The sequence below is a fragment of the Canis lupus genome, chromosome 21 (genome assembly GCF_003254725.2).
Source record: "Canis lupus dingo isolate Sandy chromosome 21, ASM325472v2, whole genome shotgun sequence".
Classification (NCBI taxonomy): Eukaryota; Metazoa; Chordata; class Mammalia; order Carnivora; family Canidae; genus Canis; species Canis lupus.
The window spans coordinates 27,847,489-27,867,376 of NC_064263.1; the positions used below are offsets into that span (position 1 = coordinate 27,847,489).

General features: G+C 36.7%; 2 protein-coding genes across 2 annotated transcripts; one reads left to right on the top strand and one right to left on the bottom strand.

Moving 5' to 3' along the window:
• The first annotated feature begins 11,077 nt into the window (after window positions 1-11,077).
• LOC112667330 (olfactory receptor 52E1-like) lies at window positions 11,078-12,019 on the top strand. The gene has a single exon (XM_025458915.3). It carries the CDS (start codon window positions 11,078-11,080, stop codon window positions 12,017-12,019), a length of 942 nt encoding a protein of 313 aa, XP_025314700.3.
• A 5,019-nt stretch (window positions 12,020-17,038) lies between these two features.
• Window positions 17,039-18,016, bottom strand: LOC112667857 (olfactory receptor 52D1-like). Its single transcript, XM_025459915.3, has one exon. It carries the CDS (start codon window positions 17,996-17,998, stop codon window positions 17,039-17,041), a length of 960 nt encoding a protein of 319 aa, XP_025315700.3. The 5' UTR covers window positions 17,999-18,016.
• Between the last annotated feature and the right edge of the window lie 1,872 nt (window positions 18,017-19,888).

Consider the following 19,888-nt stretch of genomic DNA (forward strand, 5'->3'; position numbering starts at 1 on the left):
TCTATTTGGTAATAAATCTTCAGAAATGCATGCTGACCCAATCTACAAGTCACCAGATAGTTTCTATACTGCTAGAGACCTAAAGATAATAGAAGACACTTAATTAGCTACTTCTTCTCATTATCACCATCATCACCAACAGACACCCCCTTCAATTTGACCAATTTAGGATTCTGCTAGCTTCTAAATATAGTTATGGAAATCGACTCCAGTCGATTAAGAACACTCTGGGATTAAAACACAGGATGAATAATAACTATACAATAAACACCTAGATTCAACAAAATATATACCAAAATATTAAAAATATTTTAATTAGTTAAATTGGTCCTTCTTTTAGTATTTAGTAATTATTATTACAAAATATAATTGGGAATAATAGTGAAAACAGCAACATCAAATACCAGTTATTGTGGTGCTGCCTATTATTTACAAGGCTTTTTGTCAGATTCTATGCAAAAATCATCTCCAATATTTAAATAAAAAAGCCCTTCAAGAAGAACATTAATTTTATTTATTTTACATATAACTTATCTAATGATCAAAGAGTAAGTAGCTTATCAGAAGTTTAAAATGCTTTCAATGAAAGGTCTGGGAAATTAAGTTAGGAAGAAAATTAGCAAATGGAAATAAAGGAAAAGATGTGTTTTACCTATGCATCTGTAGGTACTACAACCACATACACACAGACACACACACACACACAATACTCCACACATGTACAAACACAAATTACAATCTTTTTAAAAATCACAACACCTATCTGAATAAAACTTGTTAGTATTTCTCATTTTTAGCTAAGGGAATTGTGACTTTAGAGTTGAAGACACAGGTCAAAATGTTAATAAAAGAACTAGTGAGAGAAAACAATTAGGAATAGTGGATAATTAGACACATGATAGTTCAATCATTTTTGAAGTTCCCTAAACCCTTATTATATGTCTTCATGTAGCTTGTATAGCATTTGATAGGTTATTTCCAAAATATATACTCATTCATGTGTGCAATTATTTTATAGTAAAAAGTATGTCTTCTGGAGTACCTGGGTGGCTCAGTCGGTTAGTGTCTGCTTTCAGCTCAAGTCATGATCCTGGAGTCCTGGGATGGAGTCACCCCCTTCCCCGCCCCGCTCCACCCCATGGGCTCCCTGCTCAGCAGGGAGTCTGCTTTTTCCTCTCTTTCTACCCCTTCTCCCCCATGGACCTGTGCTCTCTCTCTCTTTCACTCACCCAGTCTCTCTCTCTTAAATAAATAAATAAAACCTTTGGGGGGAGGGGATTGAGGGAAGCCTCTCTTCTGATCATTTGAAGATTCCTTGGTGGCAATGCTAATGGTGACCTCATTTTCAGCATGAAAATCAGTGTATTATCTAGACATTGATATAGAGGGGCAAATACACAGAAGAATGTGATAAGCGAGGTATGGAATAAGCAGTTAAATATGGATGGGAGAAAAATTAGAGAGGGAGACAAACCATGAGAGACTCCTAACTCTGGGAAACAAACAGGGTTGTGATAGGGGAGGTGGGCAGGGCGGGGGTGTTGGGGTAATGGGTGACAGGCACTGAAGAGGGCATTTGATGGAATGAGCACTGGGTGTTATGCTTAATGTTGGCAAATCGAACTTCAATAAAAACAAGTGAAAAAAAAAAAAAGAATATGGATGGGAAACGAGAAGAAGCAAAGCCAAGAGCAAGAGATCCTCTGGCGGTTTCAATAGGAACAGAGGCTATTTCCACAAAGTTATGTTATTACAGTGAAATTAGGAGTATTTTTAAAAGGTATGATTAATAATGGATAAGAGGAGTAAAAGTAGGATTCAGTCCCCAGAGGTAAGTTTTTCTGTGGAAATCAGCAAAAGAAATCAGCAAACTCTTCCTTTTTTGCAGTATTCATAATGCAACAGTTTCTCAGTTGATGGGAAATTTACTTAAGGCACTAGTTGTAGATCTGATTGCAAAGGGTAACAATAAGCTATCTCTGGCTTTTCTAAGAGAGACAGAATGGTACTATATTCTGTGATTGCAAATAAAATAAGGGAAATTAGTCTCCCCGGTCATTCAATTATATTCTATATGACACAGTATTAGATAATATTAGGTAAGTATCCAGAAAGTGGTAGGAAAAAACCAAGTAGAAGAAAAATATAGACAAAGAACACAGAAACCAAGAGTAGAAATAGGAAATATGGAGAAAGGAACAAGATCTGATTTCTCTGCAGTTATCTTTATGCTCCTATGGACATTAAGTAGTTTTTCTTAAATAACTATTAAAGAATAAATTTTGTAAAACCCCAAGGGCAATGTGAATATATAAAAATATATAAAAGTGAGACAGAATAGTAAGGATAGTCTAACCCTGTTGACAAGATCTTCTTCTTCTTCTTCTTCTACAAAAGTTTAAATGGAGCAAAGTTACAATGAAATGGATGTGTTGAAGGAAAGGTTACTAGTCTAGTCATCTTGGTTCTTATATTCTCAATCCAAGATACGTACAAGATTATGCTTAAGCCATCTTGAACTTTTACTCCTTCCCCAAGATATTTTATCCATTTGATGTTACCATAGGAATACCCCGATATTTTCTCCTTGACTCCCTTCTGTTTGAATTGATAAAAAAAATCAGTGTTCTGTCTAAGCTTCTCATGGAGAAAAGTTCAAACAAAACAATTTTTGAAAAGCATCCTTCAAGACATAATCCAGATCCATACACAAGGTGTTGGTGACATGATCTCTTCTGTGTTCCTACAAAATCTAATACCAATCTGTATTACAGCATGATTACAGGTGTCACTCATCGTTACATCTCTGTATCTAATTTAAAATGTAAACCATTGGGTAGCCCCAGTAGCTCAGCGGTTTAGCACCACCTTCAGCCCAAGGTGTGATCCTGGAGTCCCAGGATTGAGTCCCGTGTCGGGCTCCCTGCATGGAGCCTGCTTCTCCCTCTGCCTGTGTCTCTGCCTCTCTCTCTCTATGTCTCTCTCATGAATAAATAAATAAAATCTTTAAAATATAAAAATAAAATGTAAACCACTTGCCAAATGTCCAGAGTCTATTATATTAAGTTAATATTTAAATGATTAATAATTTTAAAATGATTGGTATTAATAAATAAAGATTAATGGTTAAGACTAAATAATTAATGGTTATAAAGAATTCCTGGATCAGACTAATTCATTCTCTAATTTTCTTGTTAATAGTTTCATGATAACGTATGCATTACTCTTTGGTTAAATAAATACTACAGAATGTTTTTTTTTTATGTGTCAGAAACTGTTCTGAGACATTTTAAAATTGAGGCCTGTGCAATCATGTGTAATAAAAAAATGCTCTATATAATCTGATGCAGTGTTTATAAATAAGCATATGCAAGAAAAACAAATTTCTATAAATAAATTCACAGAACTATCCTACAATCAGTGAAAGAAAATCTATATCAATATTTTAATATAATCATGCAGTCTATTCTTAAAATTAATACAGAGTAGGATTTCTCAAAATTATGACATTCTGATCACATGTACATACCTCTTCTTAATAGCAAGATCAAATGCTTCCTTGTAAATGTCAACATGGTCTTATATCCTGATATCTGTAGGTGAAAATGTAGACTGTAACTTCATTATTGTAAGCTGCAGAAAGATAAATGCTGTGATATTGAACATTTCCGATTTTTTTTCCACCTCTCTAGTTTCATCTTCTCATTTTCCTTTATTTTTTTTTTCATCTTCCTTTAGACACTTTTTCTGCTGACCATTCATTAACTGTTGGTGAACCTTAACCATCACCTTTAGCTACTGTTATTTCTCATCCAGTTTGATCTCTAGGAACAATCTCATTCACATACATTGCTTTAATAACTATCTTTATAATGAAGAACCCGAAATAATAATTCCCAACCCTCGGTATTTTATCAAATTCAGATTCTCAAAATTAAATTCCTTCTGGCAATTGCTTTCACTTTTCTTTTGCCAAATATTACAAATAAAACATTTTTAAAATTGAATTCCCAGCCCTGCCTCTACCAAACTCTAGCTTTAACTTCATCTTACTTTCCCTGTTGTTTAATTTTGATAAATGTCATTACCATGTAACCATTGGGTCCACTCAGAATTAGGAGCAACATCCATTTTCTTTCTCCACCTGTTAAAACAAAAACAAAAACAAAAAACACTCTTGATTCTATTTCTAAAAATAGCATGAGGGATCCCTGGGTGGCGCAGCGGTTAAGCGCCTGCCTTTGGCCCTGGGCGTGATCCTGGAGACCCGGGATCGAATCCCACGTCGGGCTCCCAGTGCATGGAGCCTGCTTCTCCCTCTGCCTGTGTCTCTGCCTCTCTCTCTCTCTCTCTCTCTCTGTGTGTGACTATCATAAGTAAAATAAAAAAAAATAGCATGAAAATCAGTACCAATCATCATTTCTTGGGTTGATTAAGTCACAGCACTTGCCAGTGCCTGAGAGCACGAGCTCTGCAGTCAGGTTAATTGTGCTGAAACCTGGCTTCATGACTTACTCTAGAGTTGAAAGAAAGTATTACTTAGTAGCTGTGCATGCTTGCACAAGAACTGTCACATTGATATACCTCAGTTTCTTCACCTAGAAAACAGAAATAATAAGTGTAAATAAACCTTTAAGAATGAAACACTTAATTTTAGATAATTCTCTTAAAACACTGAACCATGTTCCAAAGATACTAGTTGTCCATCATTCTTTAGATATCCGACAGACTGATTTTTCTAAAATGCACATTGAATGGATTTAGGCTAAAATCCAAATTCTTTCACTAAAACTTTTTAGGCGGTTTTTCCTAATATGATCTTACTCCTTCTCTAAGCATCAGTCTTAGCCTTCTTTCTCTGAAACTTACTTCATGTCTCTTCCTATTTCTCTTTTTCCCCTCAGCCATCACTGTGACATGAGGATGCCATGTGAGCTGGGAGATGGGAAAGACTCACCACACTGAGTACAAGGATGCAATACTGTCTCTTTTTTGTCTCAACCTGTTCAGTCTTTATGAGGATGCTGCTCTTTGCCAGGGGGAAGCTTTCAATAGAAAATCCCCTAGGGGGCATCTAAGTGGCTCAATCTGTTAAATGTCCAACTCTTGGTTTGGGCTCAGGGTATGATCTCAGGGTTTTGGGATTGAACCCCCCCCCCCCCCCCATGGGGCTCAACGCTCAGCAGGGAGTCTGCCTGGGATTCTTTTTTTTTTTTTTTTTTTTTTTCTGCCTGGGATTCTATCTCTCCTTCTGCCTCTCCTCACTCCTTCCCTGCTCACATACTCTCTCTAAAATATATAAACAGATGAAAATATTTAAAAAGAAAATCTCATGGAACCAGTTTTGTGAAAAACACAAGGTCTCTGAAGATACTAGTTTCTAATCTGGTCCTGAGACAGGAATAGAAAGCCATGACTTTTAAGGAAATGAAGGCATGAAAAAGTAAGGTTTCTTGATCACTTGGTCACTTTGCAAGTCTCCATTAACCTTTTAGTTCCTTGCTCTGTGTTAGAGCTTAGGATGACTGATACAGGTCATTCTCTCACCTTCCCACATCATCATTTTGGGGGACAGTATAATTATGTGTTCAAGAGCAGGGCTTTCAAGCCAGATCACTGCTATTCTACTTGTAGCTCTAACAATTTGCTGAGATACGTTAATTGTCGGTCAGACAATTTAACCTGAGAATTCAGTTTCCCATTTATTTTTCAGTTGTTCCCTCTCTTTTATGGCACCAGCCTACTTCTCACTCAGAGTTAACCTCAAATGTAATCATGTACTCTTTCAATTCTTTTTATGGATATTTAACATTGTGCTTACATTTTGAGTTACAACCAAAAGGCAAAATTAACATAAAATTTGGTAGTGGAACCCTGTAAATCTTGTAAATCAATAATTTTAAGCAGATTCTAATACTGTGTCTTGGGTATTTCAAGTCAATCCTTATTCTATGAAAAATAAAAACTTGATTGGTGCAGGTACAGTCCTTTTGCTTTCTTTTTTGCCCAGTTACTAACCAATATATCTCAAAAGTTAGGCTAGTAGAGGCTTAGTTAATACCATTAGGCTCTTCATGAGTGTGTGATCACTGCAGCACTTAGAACCCTCCTTCAAAAGGGGGCCCTACACTTGACATTTAATCTCTGCCATACTTGGGCTTTAATGTTGTCTTGAATTTTTTAAACCATCTTATCTTCACATTTATGTTCTGCGATTGGAATCTGACATGAAAATGGGGCAGGTGCTGGGGTTTGGAGCCTGACTCATACATTCTCACCTGCTATTACCCTCCATATATTCCCAAGATGCTTACTTGGCTACTTGCTACCTTAGTCCTGCTCAGAGCTCCTGACCCCAATCCTATCCACACCTGTAGCCAACTCGCCAATTCACAGGACAATAACCCTGTACACCTGTGCATGTCTGCACCTACCCCATAGGTTTTCCCCAAGCCCAAAAGAGAGCAAGATAAAAGAGAAAATGGGAAACACCATCATTGATTAAAAGAGAAACCATGGAAGAAAAATGAAAGCTCTTTTCTTCCCTGTATTTTTAACAAAGGGCCAAGCACCTTTGCTTCATACTGGGTCTCTCCTATTGTGCAGCCAGCACTAGTTAAGACACTGGCTCAGACACACCTGCAAGTTCAGGGCACCCTTATGGACTGAATGCTCATGCCCTCCCCCTCCCCTGCCAAATTCATACATTGAAGCTTTAACCTCCAACATCATAGTATTTGAAGATGGATCTTTGAAGGTAATTAGGGTCAGATTAGGTCCCGAGGGTGGGGCCCTTGTGATGGGATTAATGAAGAAAGGCCCTGGGGAGAAACAGCAAGAAGGCAGCCATCTAAAAGCCACACAATCTATGGTGTTCTGTTATTGCAACCCAAATGGACTGACAACAGCCATTGCCAGTCTTGAAGACTGAAGGAGGCATGCAGTCAAGGAATGTGGGCAGCCTCTAGAAGTCAAGAAAAAAGATTTACCTCTAAAGTTTCCTGAAAAGGATTCTCGCCTGCTGACATCTGGATTTTTAGCCCAGTGATACATGTTTTGAATTTCTAACTTACAGAATTATAAGATAATAAATTTGTGTTGTTTTGAGCTACTAAATTTGTGATAATTTATTATGGCAGCAGTAGGAAACAAATGCAACTTCCACATAATTAAGTTCCTATAAAGACTATTTGGAACAAAAAGACACTTTAATAGAGTTGATCTAATCAATATATATAAAATTCTGCATGTAAGATCACTGAACAGCACACACACACACACACAGTTATATATGTCATAAAGAAATTATGAAATTATCACTAATGAATACAAGAAAATGAAAAAAAAGGAATATATTGAAAGATTTATGTAGAATTGCCAAAAGCATATGTAATGAATTTTAGAAGGAGGGAAATAATAAATGAAGAGGTGAAATATTTGAAAAAGTAACTTCAAAATTAAAGAAACATAAAACTTCAGATTTATGGGTTGAACAGATCTTTTTTAACAATACTAAGAAGATTTTCACAAATTTAATACAATCATCAGTTTATATATATTTGGAGCCTGGACCAATGGCATCTCCCCCCCCCCCCACCCCCCTGCTTTGAGGAGTTCAGAACTAATAGCCTAAAACCAATTCCAGGAACCCTGTTGGAAAAAATGTTGAAAAATTTTACAAGACACACAATCTATGGTTTTTACATATTTTACAAGACCAAAATAATAATAATTATCCTCCTGGATATATATTAATTCTAGATTTGGGAGTCAAGGTCCAGAATCAGGATATGGTCTCTCAGTGTCTGGTGATTCTGTTCCACTAATTCACTTAACACTAGAAAAGGAGTTAATCCAGATCTCAGAGCTTTGTAGCCCCCACTATCCCCCAAGGAGTTCCAAGACAGACAAAGTTCTCACTCTAGAGGCTGTGGCAACAGTATAAAAAAATCCTCCCACCAAAGCAAATGGAGCTCAGAAGGATGCTAAGGGAGATTTGCTAACTTCTCCAGGAGTCCCTGGCTGGCAAGTAATGCCTTAGAAGTATGGATTCTTATCTGTGGCCTGGTGAGCACAAGGGAGATTGGTAGATGATGATAGGATGCGTGGGGGCAGGGGACGGTAGGAAAACTTGCTGACTAAAGGGAGGGGATGAGAGGACTGACCGTAAGAATGTGTTGGCATAATCTCTCATGTGCACATGAGCAGCTACTGCTTTCATTTCTAATACATCCTTATACCATCTCTGCGCACAGACCTTAAATCTTTTAACGCCTCTGCCATTCTTTCTGTGCATAGAGCTCTTCATTGACCTGGAGCCTAATTACTCATCTATTAAGGTTCTTTCTTTCAATGTGTTCTGTCTCTTTGCTCACTGTTATCTCTCCTTCAATCCCTTCTAACCTAGTTTATTATTTATTTTAAAGATTATTCATTTTTTTATTCATGAGAGACAGACAGAGAGAGGCAGAGACATAGGCAGAGGGAGAAGTAGGCTCCATGCAGAGAGCCTGATGTAGGACTGGATCCTAGGACTCCTTGATCATGCCCTGAGCCACAGGCAGATGCTCAACCGCTGAGCCACTAGGCGTCCCCTAATCTAGTTTAAAGGTTGGATAAATGTCCTTATCCTGGGTGCATTTTTGACACAGAGGGAGAACAATAATGAAACTTACCTTAAGCTATTCAGAAATTATCTCTCACTAATTACAACCTAGTAAAATACACCAAAACACTTGCTATTTTCTCCCAACTAAAGGTAGTACTAATCCTCTTAGAATGGTTTGGTCTCCGGGTAGATAATGCTATTATGGATAGGGTAATCAGATATACTTTATTGTAAATGTTAGAAACCCTATCAAAATATTTGTATGCAGATAAAGTGAGGATCAGGATTTAGTCTGCTGACCCCTGATGTAAGGATTATCTGAAGGCCTGAGATAAGTTGGAACCACTTCCACTGTAGCTTTCTACTTTATTGTGTTCTTATCAATAGATTCATGAGTAATTGCAACTATACTTTTTGATGGCCCATCTTGAGTCATGCAAAACTTGCGTGAATTCTGCTATGTAAGCATTTTAGTCTCATTTCATAGGTGAGGAAACATAGACCCAAAAAAGAGAAATAATTTAACCAAATTCACATGGCATAAAGACTCTGGCTTTAATTCCTAGTGTGTGCTTCTAAACATTATGCCATTTCTCATATACTACACTCTAAATTAGCTGAACCTCCAACACAGAAAAATAAATCTGATTATAGGATTCTACTTCATTCCCTTCCCAAATCCCCTGGGTTTAAAAGCCAATCCTTGCATTTAGTCATCCCTGTTTAAATTAGGGATAGTTTTCTATATAGTTCTTATTTCTTTCTTGAAATCTCTTCTATATCCTCCATCTAGTAATTTGCTTGGCTTGACTAATTATTGTAACTGTCTCCTTCCTGTACCTGTGATCAAACTCTTCTTTCTAGGATTTCTTAAGCAATTTGCCCAAGACTCAAACTGCAATGCACCCTTCCAACACACAGACATACACAGACACATGCTTCCATCCCCAGAAATACTATTCTAATACAGTTCGTCTGGCTAATGTAGTTTATAGCTCATTCCTGCTTTGCACAGGACTTAGAAATCTCACAGAAGACTGAGCAGAAGAACAATGGAAAGGCCCAGTTCTGTCTATAAGGGAGTTAAGTACATCAAAGGTGATATATCACAATAACACACTTTACCTCAGCCCTCCAAGTTCTTCCAAACTTCTCATGTTAATAAGGAAATACCCTCCTAGTGGTATGGATTAGATCTACTTTCCTGTTGGTGGTAATTTTCTGAAAATTAGTAATTCTTATTTGAACTGAGTACTTTTAAATGCCAGACCTTCTCTGTGTGTGTGCAGATATCTATCTATCTATCTATCTATCTATCTATCTATCTATCTATCTATCATCTATCTACTTACCATCTATCTATTATTATCTATCTATCAAGAGTATGTAAAAGGGAAAGCAAGAGCTCTGATACAATGTACTTGAGTTATTAAGGTGCATTTATTGTAACATCTTAGAGAAATGATTATTTCCAGGAGTGATGTGTATAAATTAACTCACTTTACCTGACAGTTTTGTGATAGTTTATAAACCTGAATATTATTATTTATGTGCCCACCTGTCAATCTGTGTTTCTTTCTGGACAGATATCAGCAGGAGAGCACTTAAGGGTCAAGGCTCTATTTACCTATAATCAGAACAGGAATGAAGAGGAATATGTATGTTCCATTTTAAGCAGACCCGGATTAAGAAGATTATCCTGAAATGACATTTTATATGACTTCTTTAATACAACTTCTTTAATAAAACCTTCTCTGATACTGGCACCAGCAAGAAAAGAGAGATCACAAGATGACTATGGCATGAAAAATGTTTTTGGGGACTTAAACAGTGAGAAGCCTACATAGATCGAAAATTGTCTTAGAAATTTCTGGTTTACCGCACTTGCAGGTTCTTTGAAGAGTGCATTATATGTGTTCAGCTCAGAAATGTGGTACATACAGAATTATAATGACTCTCATTATGTTTATGTTCCTATCTTGTACATAATGTATATAGTCATAAATCAAATAATTTTTCTATACCATAAAAATGATTTTCAGTAAAATATTTCATGTACCTAGGTAGCAAGGAAACAACTTTATCTTTACAATTATTTTGTTAATTGAAATGATTGAGTTGCTTAACTGTTTCAACCACTAAAACTAAGTTCCATCGAAAAAAGGAACCTTCTCTAACTTGTCTTTTGCAATCAGTCTTAGCACAGAACTTGGCACATATATACTAGATACTTAGTCAATCTTGGTTGAATAAAAATATTCAATTTAATTGAATGGCTATGATGCAGTACAAGTGGCTTCACTTTGCCACTCAATTTCATATATTTTCAAGTCTCTGTGATGGGTAGATAGAATAAGTGTTTCACTGAATTCTTCATTTTCTCTGTGTGCTAAGCAAGGATGAGTCTTATTCAGTGAATAAGAGATACTTATCTATAATATATTTCACTATAAAAAATATCCCAGAAAGATGACCTCACTTAATACTACCCTATTTCATCCCTACTCTTTCTTCCTTCTGGGGATTCCTGGGTTGGAATATATACATATCTGGATTGGTTTCCCTTTCTTTGCTGTGTACCTGACAGCTGTTCTTGGAAATATCATAATTCTTTCTGTGATTGACACTGAGAGCAGCCTCCACCAGCCCATGTTCTACTTCTTGGCCATTCTGTCATCTATCGATCTGGGCCTGTCAACATCCACCATCCCCAAGATGCTTGGCATCTTCTGGTTCAACCTGAGAGAAATCTCCTTTGAAGGATGCCTCATCCAGATGTTCTTCATCCACCTATACACTGGCATGGAGTCAGCTGTGCTTGTGGCTATGGCCTATGATCGCTATGTGGCCATCTGCAACCCTCTTCAGTACACATTGGTGCTGACAAACAGGGTGGTAGTCGTCATTGCATTGATAATCCTGCTGAGACCTTTGTCTTTTGCCATACCCTTTGTTCTACTCATCCTACGGTTACCATTTTGTGGACATCAAATTATTCCTCACACTTACTGTGAGCACATGGGCATTGCCCGCCTGTCTTGTGCCAGCATCAGGATCAACATCATCTATGGCTTATGTGCCATCTCTATTCTGGTGTTTGACATCATAGCTATTGTCATTTCTTATGTCCAGATTCTTCGTGCTGTCTTTCGACTGCCTTCCCACGATGCCCGGCTCAAAGCACTCAGCACCTGTGGCTCTCATGTATGTGTCATGCTGGCTTTCTACACTCCTGCATTTTTTTCATTTATGACCCACAGGTTTGGCCAGAATATACCACGCTATATCCACATCCTTTTGGCTAATTTCTACGTAGTCATTCCACCTGCCCTCAACCCTGTAATCTACGGTGTCAGAACAAAACAGATTAGAGAAAAGGTGCTGAAAGTCTTTTCCAAGAAAAATACATAACTCTTGTAAAGAATCAAATTTAAGAAGGGAACAGCACTAATTCTCTTTGTTCAGATTGGAAAGAGAACATTTGGAAGTTATGCAGTTCTGCCTCAGGAGAGGCCTGTCAGCCTCTTTTTCAAACCCAGAAATGAAAAGTGAGGCCCATGTCAATGCATGAATAAAAGTGTCTTACAATTTTCCATTGTTTGGAAATAATTCAGATTCCCCACTTGGAAGAAAATGAGCACTTCGTTCTACTTCCATCAGGACTGAACACATCACATTCCACAGTTTGTATCATTTTAAAGCAAAACCAACCCTCCAAAAAGAAAATACCACACAAATAATAAAAAAAACCCATAAATTTCTTAATATCCTAATTTATTTTTTTTTATTTTTTATTTATTTTTTACTTATTTATGATAGTCACAGAGAGAGAGAGAGAGAGAGAGAGAGAGGCAGAGACATAAGCAGAGGGAGAAGCAGGCTCCATGCACCAGGAGCCCGATGTGGGATTCGATCCCCGGTCTCCAGGATCGCCCCCTGGGCCAAAGGCAGGCGCCAAACCGCTGCGCCACCCAGGGATCCCTTAATATCCTAATTTAAACAAAAATAGCATATCAGCCTTACTATACTGGTTCCAAAATAATAGATGCTGAAACACTTCCCATATGCCTGGACTCCCTCTCAAAAAGAATGTTATTTTGACTCTACCATGTTAGTATTCTTAGACATGAAAGTGATCCTACAAATATGATAATCATGTGAGAAAAGGTGAGATTTTCTATCATGAGCAGAATTGTAAAAACTTGGCAATCCTGGCAAATTCATAGGATTTTTGTTTTTGTTTTGAAGCTATGTTATTTTTTTATTTTATTTTTTTAAGATTCTATTTATTTATTCATGAGAGACACAGAGAGAGAGAGGCAGAGACATAGGCAGAGAGAGAAGCAGGCTCCATGCAGGGAGCCTGATGTAGGACTCTATCCCAGGACTCCAGGATCACACCCTGGGCCGAAGGAAGGCACTAAACCTCTGGGACATCCAGGGATCCCCTTGAAGCTATATTATGTTGTTTATTAGAGTTGTTTCCCTCTTATGGAAAGCAGGAATTTTTGGTGATGTCCCAAGTCCAATATTAGCCAAATGTGTACATGTGTACTCTTGTTCCATATGATATCACTCAGTGTTCTCTAGTTCTAGGTCTTATTACTGACATTATTTATAGAAAGAATTCAGGGGAAACATATTTGTAAATCCTGGTCAATAAAACAAAAATTTTAGCTATATTTTTATTGCAGGATTTCTCAGATCTTTTATTTAACAAATATTCATTTGAAACCTTAAGACAATATTGGCTTCAGATTGCTCCTTTGACCAACCTATTACACTAATATTCCATAGCATACACTTTAAGAAAAAAAATCCAACTTATTCTTATTATAACAGAAAAAATAGTTGTAAATTTGTAGAGGGAATTTGTATTAATTAACATCACATCCTGAACTTGAAACTCTTTGAAGCAATCAGTATGCTGTATAATTATAGGCACAAGTGGCTTTTCCTGGAATCCTGTTGTGACACTGATCTCATCCTCTGTCTATTTATTCTACTTATGAAATGGACTTTAATGATATGGTCTCAGTTGTATCTTATCTTAAATGATTTGCTTAGTTTTCAATCTGTTTATATGTTTTGGCTAATTTGTGGAGAATTGGTATTTAGCATTTAAATGACTAAACTCACCAATACAGTCACCTGAGCCTGGAGTCCTCTGTGTTAGAAGGTTTCTAACTACAGATTGAACTTTTTTTAAAAGGTAAAGGACTATTTAGGGATGTCTGGGTGGCTCAGTGGTTGAGTGTCTGCCTTTGGCTTAGGGCCTGATCCTGGATTCCCAGGATCAAATCCTGCATGGGGCTCCTTGTGGGAAGCCTGCTTCTCCCTCTGCCTATATCTCTGCCTTCTCTTTCTTTCTGTGTCTCTTATGAATAAACAAATAAAATATTTTTTTTAAAAAGGTAAAGGACTATTCAGGTCATCCATTTCTTCACGCTTTGTTTTGAATGTCCTCTGTGAATGCTTCACATTCATTTAACTTTATCTTTGTTCAGGGTGTGGGCTGATGAGTTGGATTTTTCTCAGTGTTAGATCTTCCTTTGTTGCTGTGGTACAAATAAGGCTTCTCCTCAGGTTCTCCACACTCTCTCAGGTCTAGAGCACTGTTACCTGTTACTCAAACCCTGCTGGTCTGGTGGTAAGAGCCAGAGGACATTACAATACCAATTGGGCTGGTTCATCCTGCCTGAGCCATGTACTATGTCCTTGAGTCTTGAAAGTGAAGCCTCCTCAGTGATTCTGTTCCTCCCCTAGTGCTATAGGACCCTAAGGAACCTGCCTCATCTTCAGTTATTGAGTTTGTTTCTGTTCCTTTGTCTCAGCAGCACTGAGTCTCCACTTGTGTTCTTCCTTCAGATGAAAACTTTTGTTCCTTAGGGGAAAGAAACTGGGTGACTGCCCCTAGTAAGCACAGGATCATGTTCCATCATTTTTTGGAGTTACCTATCTTCCCTTGAATTTTGGATTAGTTAGTTGCATTGTGGTTTGAACTTTCTGACAGATCCAAGAAAATTGTGTTCTTTGATTATCCAGCATACGTATTTTTTTTGTCATAATGTTTTGAGTGACATTCTTTCCAACTTTTATATTCTAAGTAAAAATTATAAATCTTGGTTGGAATTTTAAATCATGCCACATTTTCTGAGTACAAGGACATCTATGTGTTTATTCTCAGCTTCTTACAACTGTGGCATGGAGTGTGGATCATAAATTATAAATATATAGAATGATTGATGGAGTGTGGATCATAAATTATAAATATATAGAATGATTGATGAAAAGTAAATAGGATTTTATTTATGCAATGTGCCACAGACATTGTAAATCTAATAATTTTAGTGTGGGCCTAAGCAATACATATTTTAAGAGGCTTCAATCCTAAATTTTGAAAACTGTCATTCTAGAAAGTTGAAACTTTTTAATAATAAAATTGGTTGATTGTTAGTTGGAGAAAATGGGATAATCTTTAGGAAGTGAAATGACTGAATGCAGAATTAGCTAACTCGAAATGGGCAACACTCTAATTCCCAACACACACACTCCACACTCTATCCTACCTATCTTGACCTAATCCACAGGGAATTTCGATTAGTTGCCTATCTAATGTTCCTGATGTATGTCCTATCTTCTGGAACTATTTTTGACTTTCTATACTCCCTAGCCTTGGTTAATTATGTATCTACTTTCTATTTTTATCATAGCACTTGTCACATTGATACATCACTGTATATATCAATATGTAACTAAATATGGAGTAATGGTTGAGAATATAAACCTGGTGTCAAAGTTCCTAGGTTCAAACTCTCCATTTTTAACTAATTCTCCATTTTTAATCATTTCTGTGACTATGAGAGAGTCAACTGATCTCTCTATTTCTCAATTTCCTTATTTGTAAAATGAGGATATGAATCCTACAAATCCTTTAATAAAAAGGATAATAATAATAAAATTATTAAATTATTTAATAAAAAGGATAATAAAAATGAAATAATCACATGAAAATTTAATGCATTGATGTATGTAAAGGACTCTGGGGTTGTTATGAGAATGTACACATTATCTAAGTGTTACATGTCATTCTACTGAAAGTAAATGCTTATATGTCTGAATCAACTTTATAAAAAAAAAAAAACTATTGGAACAAAATGTTTCTAGCCTACTGGTGAGAAGTGTGTTCATGGGAGTCCATTCAGTGATTTAGCTGTATATGGGACCATTGTAAGATTATAAGAAAATTATGGCTTTAGAACTAGACATACGTTATATCCTAGCTCCTTTAAATTAACGCATTGAATATGAGTTTGTTGAGTTACTTATTATGTGGGTATTTATGATAATTAGTTCTAAAAAATATCATGACTGTTAAGTGATTATGTATCTAAAACCCACAATAAAAATCTTAGAATCTAAAAAAAAAAAATCTTAGAATCTAGTAAGTGCTTAATAAATGTTGCTTCTCTTCACATTTTAGCTTGAAGGGAGGTACTTGACTGAAATATTTTTCCTATGGTCAACTAATGTTTCTGTGCCTCAGCTTATACAGCTACAGCTCAGTCTTAGCTGCATTTAATAATCACCTACAGAAAAAAAAAAAAAAGAATCACCTACAGAACTTTAAAACATGAATGCCTGAATACTACCCCCACACTAGTTTTCCTTTCTTAGAGGTTCATTTAAACAGAATCATACAGTATGTAATCTTTTGTCACTTAGCATAATGCCTCTGAGGTTTATCTGTGCGATACTATAGAACACCAAAGAAAGCAAGAGGATTTAATGACAGTCAGACAGAAAAGATGATTACCTACAAAATAAAAAAACTTGGCCAAGAACAGATTTCTTCAAAGTAAGAGTAGATTCTAGAAGACTGTAGAATAATGATTTCAAAAGGCTAAGGAAATGTAATAATTGGAGAATGGAACTGTGTAGTTAGAAAAGCATCATGCAAGAAGAAATAAAGAAAACAGTAGATGAACATAGAACACAAAAGTTAGCACCAAACTATTATCAATAAAAAAGTAATGAGTTATGTACTTGAGAAAGGACTTTAGTTAAGAAAAAATGACTGGGGAAAAGAAGGAAACCTGTAAATCTGGTAGTAAATCTTAAATGGTAAACCAAAGATATGTGATTATATATCATGTTAATTTTAAATATTTCTTGTTTTTAGCCACAGATGATTCTATATTGTCTTTATGTTTTTTTGTGTTTTTTAGGAAATAATATTTTAACATTTTGGTGACGAGTCATATAATGTGATGATTGTTCCAACATAAAATATATCTTTAGGTGAGTTACTTCCCACAGAAAAATCCTAGCCCTCTGACCATTAAAAGAGGAGTTTCATGAAGAAATAACACATTCTAAGGTAGATAATATAACATTTGCTCATATATTACTCATATATACACATAAGACTTAGTTCACAGACTTTGAAAAACTGAAAAATTTAAGGAACCTGTCTCGTATCCTCTTGGTCCTTACTCCATAGATAATAGGGTTCACCATGGGTGGGACCAGAAGATAGATGTTGGCCACAAATATGTGGACATGGGGAGCCACATGATGCCCAAACCTGTGGGTGAGGAACGAGAAGAATGCTGGAGTATAAGACACTAAGATGACACAGATATGGGAGCCACAGGTGCCCAAGGTCTTGAGTCGGGCCTCCTTGGATGGGAGGTGGAAGACTGTGTGGAGTATGAGAACATAAGAACAAATAATCAATATGAAGTCCACCCCACCAGTAAGGAAGGCAACAATGAGGCTGTATGCTCTACGGATTCTCGTCTCAGCACAGGCAATCTTAATGAGGGCCATGAACTCACAGTAGGTGTGGGAAATAATATTGGTTCTGCAGTAGGGAAGCCAACGTAACAGAAAGGGGTGAGGACTGAGAAGTACCATGCCACGGAGTACTATACCTAGACCCATCCCCCCTATTACAGCCTGTGTCAGAATAGCTGAATGTCTTAATGGGTTACAAATGGCTATATAACGGTCAAAAGCCATGGCCAGGAAGAAGCCCGATTCCATGGTGGAGCAAGAGTGAATCAGGAACACTTGAGTGAGGCAGGCTTCAATACGAATTTCTCCATCATGGAACCAGAAAAGGCTAAGGAGTTTTGGTACAGCTGTAGTACACACAATAAGATCAGCCACAGCCAGCATGCAGAGGAAGAGGTACATTGGCTCATGGAGGCTGGAGTCTGTCTTGATGATAAACAGAAGAGAACAGTTTCCCAGGAGGGCCAAAAGGTAGACCACACAAAAGGGGATGGAGATCCAGATGTGGGCTGCCTCCAGCCCAGGAATGCCAATGAGAATGAAGATTGATGGATGGACATCAGTCTTATTGTATGCTGACATACCTAGCATCAGAAGTTTCAGCTTTCTGTTTAGGAGCTTTTCTCTACAACAAACAAAAATAATAGCTTATAATTTTTTAAACTTTTGGTGAGTTAAGTCAGTCAAAATGCAGGGAATTAGATGTCATGGAGTAGTTACAATGTCTATAAGTTTTTATACATGATTTCATCATCATATCTGACCATCAGATATTGTTTCACAGTTGTAATTTGCAGTGTGGTTGATCTGTAGATGCCAAATGAGGGAAAATATGTAGGTACCAAAAACTGGAGCTAACTGTATGAAAAATGAAAACCCATAATCTTCTATCCACTGAGAAGAAAGTAGTATCAACTGAAAGCTAAAAAATGTGTAAGAGCCTCAAGTGTATAATTTAGTGATTCAGTACTTACATATAAGACCTGTATTATCATATGTTAACTAACTAGAACTTAAATAAAGACAAACAATAAAATAAACAGAAGCATAGATGCGCATGGAATAGCTGTATGCTTACCTCATTGAACTACACTGTATGTAATGGCTCCTTCAACTAACTTCTCTCATTAAGATACATGTATTTGTAACCATTTATGTAGAATCATATGGGAAAAACGTGTAAGAGTCATGGGTTTGGAGGGCTTAGAAATGGTTCTAACACAAATTAGACAGGCAGGAGGGATGACAGGAAGTTTTGAATAGAAAATATATCTTTCTTTTTTAGATTTTATCTATCTTAGTTCTGGGACATGGCAAGAAGCCGTTATAGGGTATAGTTTTGAGAATGGAACACTGAAATTTGGGAATATACATTGCTTGCTTTGGAAGTACCAGAAGGAGGTTTATTGACATCAACATGGAACTCATTAAGTATGATGGCAAGAGTGGGGCTGATAGCAGTGTGTCAGGAAATGAACAGCTCCAGCTCATTGCATCGCTTGGGACTCATTTGTGTTTACTCTTGACTTCCCAGACAAGAATTGCAACAATGTGATTATTACTTCTATCATGAATTTCCATTCCCTTGCATGTATTCATGTATATATACTACTTTATGACTTGCTCTCCATTCAGCTTCCTCTCAAGGCAGTTTTCACACAAACTTACCCTCATGACCTTCTTTTGCTCTGCACACTTCTTCCTGCATTGGATGATCCATCTCCCCACCCCATACTGTGATTTGCTGACTATACTTTTACCATTTCTTAAGACTATTAGAACATTTTGAAAGTCATATTGATCCCATAATCAACAGATTTCCTCCCCTTTTCTTCTTAGAAACACGATTGACACTATTCCAAAGACACTTCTTTTACTCTATCACTATTGCAGACAGTTGAAGATTTTGGAGTGTTGTGATCAGAAAAAATAATCCTTAAGGGAGTATTCACTGAAGCCGAGATTGGAATATATACAGCAGACTGGGCATCAATATGGAGTGACAGTGATGACACGTATTTTCCTCTTTCTCTGTTGAAGTTTCATGCATAGAGATTTTCTGCTCACTGTGGTTACTTGGCCTTCAAGATCCCTAGAGATAAATATTATCTTTTGAACGTGAAATCAACTGGATACAGCATCACAGAGCTATAGAAAATTTACTAACATTTCTGTCTAAAGCACACGATGAATTGGGACAGAAGAGAAATCTAGGGAAACCAGCTTATTGGGGAATTATGTAATAACTGTAATAGTTAAACATTTTACAATGCTTGATGTGAGTCAGTTGTTTTCCTGAAAACATTTCACGTATTAACTCATAAATTTTATCTCCATTTTAAAATCAGAAGAATTTAGGTAATTTCTATATAGTTAAATAGCCGGTAAGTGATGGACCTGCTTCTACTCCATTTACTGATTCTAAAGCACTTATTTTTAACTGTGGTGATAAAAATTGCCCTAATGATGTGACAGTCTGTT

Bases quoted from the DNA above. Each gene is read 5' to 3' on its own strand.
- LOC112667330 (XM_025458915.3), top strand. From the start codon at position 11,078: ATGACCTCACTTAATACTACCCTATTTCATCCCTACTCTTTCTTCCTT.
- LOC112667857 (XM_025459915.3), bottom strand. From the start codon at position 17,998: ATGCTAGGTATGTCAGCATACAATAAGACTGATGTCCATCCATCAATC.